Below are 6,801 nucleotides of genomic sequence, written 5' to 3'. Positions count from 1 at the left end.
TAATGTTAAAAAAAAAAAAAAAAAAAAAAAAAAAAAGGAAAAATGCTTGGCGTGATGCAATTAAATTTCTCATATTTATATTCCGATTCTTTTTTTTTTTCTTTTTTTGCTGATTTTCTCTGGCTTTTTTATTTTTAAATTTTTGCTTTGCATCAAGAAGATTCCAGAATAATTTATCTTTGAACGAATATATAATTTAATTTATTCTCATTTTTATTCTCTTTATTTTTTTTCTCACAACTTTGAATAATTAAATAATTATGAATTTAAGATATTGGTTGGATAAGTCTTTTTTTTTTTCTTCTTCCATTTTTACAATTTTTTAATTAATGTATATTACTTTTTTTTCGTCCTAAATTAGATTTTTTTCGTTTAGTTGAATTTTTAAAAAAATAAAAAACTTATAGCTAGTTCCTGGATTGACATTTTTTTGTCGGGTCAACCAACCAACCAAAAAACAGAGTTATCTTACCTTACCGGACTTTTAAGATTGTTATGGACATAAAAGTATATGACATTTGTAACAGATATTAATAATGTGTCGTAATTTGTAAATATTTGATATTTGAAATTTATGACATTTTAATTATTATATAACATGTATCGTCATAAATATTATTTTTAAAAAATAACAATATTATACAACTAAATCTGAAAAACAAATGTTTATCTAAATTAGTTGAACTATGTTTAAGTTAATTAATGCTAATATGTATCAATTAATAAAAATGAAACCGTTGACCCGAGACATTGAATCTTCAACAACCAATATATATATATATATATATATATATATATTAAAGTTAACAAATTTCCAGGAAATTTCGCATGGGTAGATGATAAACATGATTAGCGTCTAATCCACATGATTATTGATAAAACATTAGTTTATTTCCTAATGGATTTAATTGGTCAGACAAATTAATTAATTAGTTTAAAATTAAATATATTTTTAAATTATTATAAAATAATATTTTTTAACGATAATTTTTACATCCTAAAAAAAATAAAATGAAAAAGATATTACAATTTGTGTGTTTTTAGTTAATTTTTGAAATATGATTTTATTTTCATAATTTTTTAGTCAAATTAAGAAAATTTTAAAAGAATAATAATAATAATAACATATAAATTATTTTTTATTTTAAAGTAAATAATAATAATTGATTAAAGATGAAAAAGTAAAGCACCAACCAAGCCATAGCTCATATAAATTTAGACAAAATAATAATAATAATCATAAATAAATAAAAAGACAATAACTCGATACGTCCCATCGAATAATTAATATCCGCCTCCCTTCCAATTAAAATTATTTAAATAATAATAATAATAATAATAAATATATATATATATATATATATATATATATTCAGAAATTCAGAATACAAATTCCAAGGAAATTTCATGGGAGCATTTTAAAGTGCTTTCCAAACTCTTTTTACCGTGGGCCCCACGTTCTGCTTTGTCAGATATTTTAATATTATACCCTCGTCCATATTAATTTCCACGTGGACACACCCAGATTTGCATCTGAGCGAAACACACTGGATTGCAGCTCCAACCCCCCCGAATCAAACTGCAATAAATAAATAAATAAATAAATAAACACGTGGATACGTTTTTCTTTTTATTTTCCCTTTTTGAGTTCTAAATCTCACTATTTTTTTTTTGAATAAATAAAATATTGTATGAAATTGTCCAAATGGTTTTAATTTACCATTTTAATTGTAATTTTCTTATTATTAAAATTTGTTTTAAATTATTAAAAATACTTTGTCGACTGTGTGACGGGTGATCTTGATACACTCACGATCCTACATTTTTTTACCGTGATCTGGACATGCTCACGGCTAGCCTGAGGTGAATTAAGCCCCATATATATTTTTCGCCTCGGCTTTGTGGCTTTGTCCGACCTTAGGCGATGTTTGTTTCGTCAATCGAACATCGCGGAATCCAAGTTTGTTCAACCACACACACCGCCTGCGCGTGCATTTTCAATCATTTGCAACACATCCGACTTGCCTTTTACACTAGGCCAAGTCATTCGCCTCGACCTTGGCTCTACTCGGGGCAAGGTCTCTTAATGCAACGTCGCATCTCATCTTGCCATCTTGATCCCCATCGACAGAGTCCATGTGTCTTGACGACATCCCGAGTCTTAAGGGAACTCAGACCCATATTTATTTTTCACCCAATTTTGTGGCTTCGTCGAATTGTCGGCAAGGTTTGCTTTCGCCAATAGAACATCGTTTGTGCAAAATCCAAACTTGTTCAGTCACACATGCTGTCTGTACGTGTATGTTCAATTGTTGCCACACAATAACGTTGCATCTCATGCTCATCTCGTTTCCCAACACGACCCGTGCATTGTGATGTCGTCTCCTGTTTCGAGACGCATTGACCATCTTGACTTACTCGGACACATCTATTAGGAACTGACCCATGTCGTTTCCTGTCTCGAACATCCATCTAGAACATATGTCGTAAGTAGTTTAGCACGGACACATGAGAGTCTAATGTTCGAGTAGTGACTATCAATTCTTTTAAACATTTTTTTCTGGAAGTGGAAGTTTCAATTAGGATGGATCTATATTTATAAAAAAGAAATTAGAGGTTTTTTTTTTTTTTTTGGTGGGAGCGTGACTGTCAAATCCTATATATTCCTCTCTCTTTCTGTTTCTCTCACTTTCCCTCTTTCAGTTTCTCTCTCTAAAGCCTTTTTTTTTTTCTATTGTAATTCTCAAGGATTCAGAAGGGGGCCTGTTCGGGAGATTCGATTGAAGCGGCGATCCCTTTTTTTTTTTTGTTCTTTCCATTGTTCTTTGGATTTCTGTGTATTTTGATTTTGTTTTCCCCCTTTTTCTTCATCTTTATACTGCTCCTCGTCCTTGGGACCTTCTTCTTTTGTGAGGTCTTCTCATTTCAATCCGTGTGTCTTCTTCTCTCCGAATATAATGCTCCAGATTTTCAAGGTACTAACTATTTTTATCTTTTCTGAATCTCTTTTGCTAACTGCTGCTTCGTGTACGATTACAAAAGCAATTCATAATTAATCTGTTTAGTTCTTTCTGTTTTCGATTTTTACTTCTGGATTTGGGAGTTTCCTTTTTGAGTTTGATGCGTCGGTTGCGTTTCTGTTAGATAATGATCTTGATTTTATCTATCTGCCTTGTGTTGGAGGTTTTTGATTCTGTATACTCTCTGATAGGAACTGATTTGGTTAGATTTTATGGAATTCGTGGTTCAATTTGAAGTTTCTGGCTTCTGGATTACGGATTTGTGATGGTTGGGGAAGGATTCTGGAATTCGGAGACGAGAATCCTTCCTAATCTCAAGATGTTTGTTGTGCGAATTGAGATTTTGTATTATTTTAATGCGTAGATGAGTTTATAGGTTGAGTAGTATGCATTTGAGAGGATTAATAATGCTGTCTCTATTGAGGTGCCCTCATGGGCTCATATTTCTGCATCATTGACTGGTTTGGAACTCTGAGCCTTAGGTGGGTGTCCTCTGAGCACATTAAAAAAGGTTCCCTTTTATGGAAATGCTTCTGCTTTTTCCCCATCTCATCATACATCAATTAAAAAAATTATACTTAAAAACCTCCTTCTTTGTTATCTGATTCTTCTGTTTCAAAACTGGAACGTGGAGGTCATGATTCCTTTCTACAGTTCTTGTCTCATGTGCTTAAATTAACAGCAAAAAAGAAAGAAAAAAATTACCAAATGTTTCTTCACATTTATGGGTTCTCAGTTAGGCAGAGATTTATGAATTACCAAGAACAGTCGTTTTCTTTTCCTCATGGTTTTCTTCTTCTTCTTCATCTTCTTCTTGTTCTTCCCATTGTTCTTCCATGTTCTGATGCAGAGAAGGTTCTGATTTGATAGAATCCTGATCTGTAAAAGCATGGAGGGCGACACATTTTCAGGGCTTGGGAGTAGTGCACAGATTGATACCAAGATTTTACAGACATTTCAGAAGAATTTTGTTCAAGTTCAAAACATCTTGGATCAAAACAAGCTGCTCATCAGCGAGATAAACCAGAATCATGAATCAAAGATCCCTGATAATCTTAACAGAAATGTGGGTCTGATCCGAGAATTAAACAACAATATCAGGAGGGTTGTGGACTTATATGCTGATCTTTCATGTTCCTTCACTAGATCCATGGAAGTTTCTTCAGAAGGTGATTCCAGTGGAGCTTTGAAATCAGATGGAAAAGCAGGCCAAAAGAGAAACAGGGCTGCCTAACCCACAAAATTCATCTTCTCCATTCTTTGGCGTGTGGGAGAGGAGAAAAGGCTTTTCTCGTCTCTGTCAAAAAAACAAAGGAAAACAAGAAAAAAAAAAAAAAGGCTAGTATATCCATAGATTCTCTGTAACTTTCTTGTATGATTTAACTATCTAGCTTTACTTAGTTCTTGATCATCACTCTTCTGGGTTGCTTAGAGAAAATAATTGTCCTGATTCTGTATTCAATTTCTATTCTGCCCTAACTATGAATCTTCTTGACGAAATTAAGCATCAAATTCTCATCTGATTCCATGCCTTGTTCCTGAAAGAATCTTATTTCCTGTTTTAGTTTTTCACTGACCCTTTAACATGAAACAAGAAATAAGGTTCATTTGGGCCATAATCTCATCTTCCTTTTACCTTTCTGCTTCAAATTTCCCTTCCATGAAAGCTATGAACTCTCATGGTTACTGTTTTGGGTCTTCTTCTATGAAAGCTATGAACACATACCTCTTCTGTTGCTTTCTCTTCAGAAAGTTTACTGTAAATGATCTTTACTGTCCATGATTGAGCTTATTACAGAGGCTTTCTGTTTGATTCTCCATCACCATGAAGAGGATCATTTGCTTTTTTGACTCTTGTTTTTGGGGTTTGCTTTGCAAATTATAGTATTCTTTGGGGACTTCAAACAAAACACTGAGATTTTAAGTGACAGAGAGATGTGAAAACATCCAAAGCCATTCTGAACTAGAAGACAAAGTGGCTTAAGAGAAGGGGCCTGTTTTGTGGGTTAGGAATGAGCTCAAATTCCTCAGCCACTCTTTCTTTTTTCTCTCTTAGCTTACAAAACTTGCTTCATAATGATTTGATTCCTCAACCTTCTCATTTCCTCCTTTATCTTTTTCATTGGTCTTTTTCTTCCTTTTTCTGGTGGACCCTTTTCATATGAACTTGATTTTATTGTTTCAAATAGTATAAATTGTTGTCATGATGTTTGTTGTGTAGTTGAGAGATCTACCTTTCTTACTTTAGTCGAAGAAGTTGGATGCTTTTCACTCAACGATTCTAGAGGTGATGACTGAATTATTGACTTTTGAGATAGTAATTAGTGTCTTATCTATTGAGCTATGCTCGAATTGACGAGTATCAATGAGTGTAGATTTGTGCAAGTTGTAACAACTAGTAGATATTGTCTGCTTTAACTCGTTAGGTATTGTTGTTAGCCGCGTAGTTTTAAATGTGTCTACTAGGGTGAAAAAATGACTCTGATTTGAACTTCTCAAGAATCGTTCTCATTGATGTTCAACAAAGAAAACCAATAAAGTTTTTAGTTTAGTTATTGTGGAGGTGAGGAACGAATCTCGACGTTTGGGATAGTAATTAGTGTCTTATCTATTGAGCTATGCTTGAATGGACGAATGTCAATAAATTTATATTTGTACAAGGAGTAACAGCCAGTAGATATTGCTTGCTTTGACTCGTTAGGTATTGTTGTTAGCCTCATGTTTTTAAATGTGCCTACTAGGGAGATAAACTAATTTAAGGGGTGAAAAAACGACTCTGATTTGAACTTCTCAAGAGTCGTTCTCATCGATGTTCAACAAAAAAAAATCAATAAATTTTTTTAGTTTAGTTATTGTGGAGGTGAGGAACGAATACTCGACGTTTGAGATAGTAATTAGTGTCTTATCTATTGAGCTATGCTCGAATTGACGAGTATCAATGAGTTTAGATTTGTGCAAGTTGTAACAGCTAGTAAATATTGTCTGCTTTGATTCGTTAGGTATTACTATTAGCCTCATGGTTCTAAATGTGTCTACTAGATAGATAACTAATTTAAGGGGTTTTTAGTTTAGTTATTGTGGAGGTGAGGAATCAATACTCAACAATAATTAGTGTCTTATCTATTGAATTATGCTCTGATCTATTGAATTATGCTCTGATCGACAAATGTCGATAAGTTAAGATTCTGCAACTTTATTTATCTTATGCAACTTTATTTATCTTATGGGAAACTAGGGGTGAACCCAATAATCAAACTTAAGATAGGTTAAAATCGAACCGAACAATTAGAATTGTGCTTTATACTTAAAACGACAAGACCAATGGAACTAACCCAATTGGATCGAACTTTTCGGTTTCTACATAGTTCCCCTAATTGAACATTTATTGGCATTGATGTTTGGTTCTAAAATAGAATGGTAAAAAAAGGGTTACAAAAATATTCCCAGGAAAGTGGTTGGGAAAGAGATTGAAAAAAAGGGGTATTTGTTTGAATTATTTGAGTTCTACTATGCCTATGGCTGTTGGAATATTTTAATCATAACAATAATAATCCACCCACGTGCCTTTCAAATTTAATTTTTTTTTTTTTAAAAAAAAACCTATTATGGGTCCAATATCATATTAATTAATTAATAATAATTCGACGTTAGGTCTAACGGAACTAGGTTTACGGGACAACCATTTACCTCTACTGTACTTGGTTGTCAAAATTTTATAGAACATCGTCACGAATGAAGCTACTCTTCTGAAGTTTCTTTTGCTTTTTTTTTTTTTTTTTTT

General features: G+C 32.6%; 1 protein-coding gene across 3 annotated transcripts; it reads left to right on the top strand.

The window, feature by feature from the left end:
• Window positions 1–2,669: 2,669 nt before the first annotated feature.
• Window positions 2,670–4,543, top strand: LOC111461807 (protein ELF4-LIKE 4-like). 3 transcript variants are annotated; one of them, XM_023105471.1, is made up of 2 exons: window positions 2,670–2,975; window positions 3,891–4,543. In XM_023105471.1, exon 2 carries the CDS (start codon window positions 3,910–3,912, stop codon window positions 4,252–4,254), a length of 345 nt encoding a protein of 114 aa, XP_022961239.1. In that variant the 5' UTR covers window positions 2,670–2,975; window positions 3,891–3,909; the 3' UTR covers window positions 4,255–4,543. The 3 variants fall into 3 exon arrangements, with proteins under 3 accessions (XP_022961239.1, XP_022961238.1, XP_022961237.1); XM_023105470.1 differs by having other exon boundaries at window positions 2,673–2,975; window positions 3,876–4,543; XM_023105469.1 differs by having other exon boundaries at window positions 2,676–2,975; window positions 3,871–4,543.
• The last annotated feature ends 2,258 nt before the right edge of the window (window positions 4,544–6,801 follow it).

This window comes from Cucurbita moschata, unplaced genomic scaffold (assembly GCF_002738365.1).
Source record: "Cucurbita moschata cultivar Rifu unplaced genomic scaffold, Cmos_1.0 Cmo_Scf00025, whole genome shotgun sequence".
Classification (NCBI taxonomy): Eukaryota; Viridiplantae; Streptophyta; class Magnoliopsida; order Cucurbitales; family Cucurbitaceae; genus Cucurbita; species Cucurbita moschata.
The sequence above is the reverse complement of the archived record's forward strand: the minus strand, read 5'-3'. Positions and strand labels throughout refer to the sequence as shown.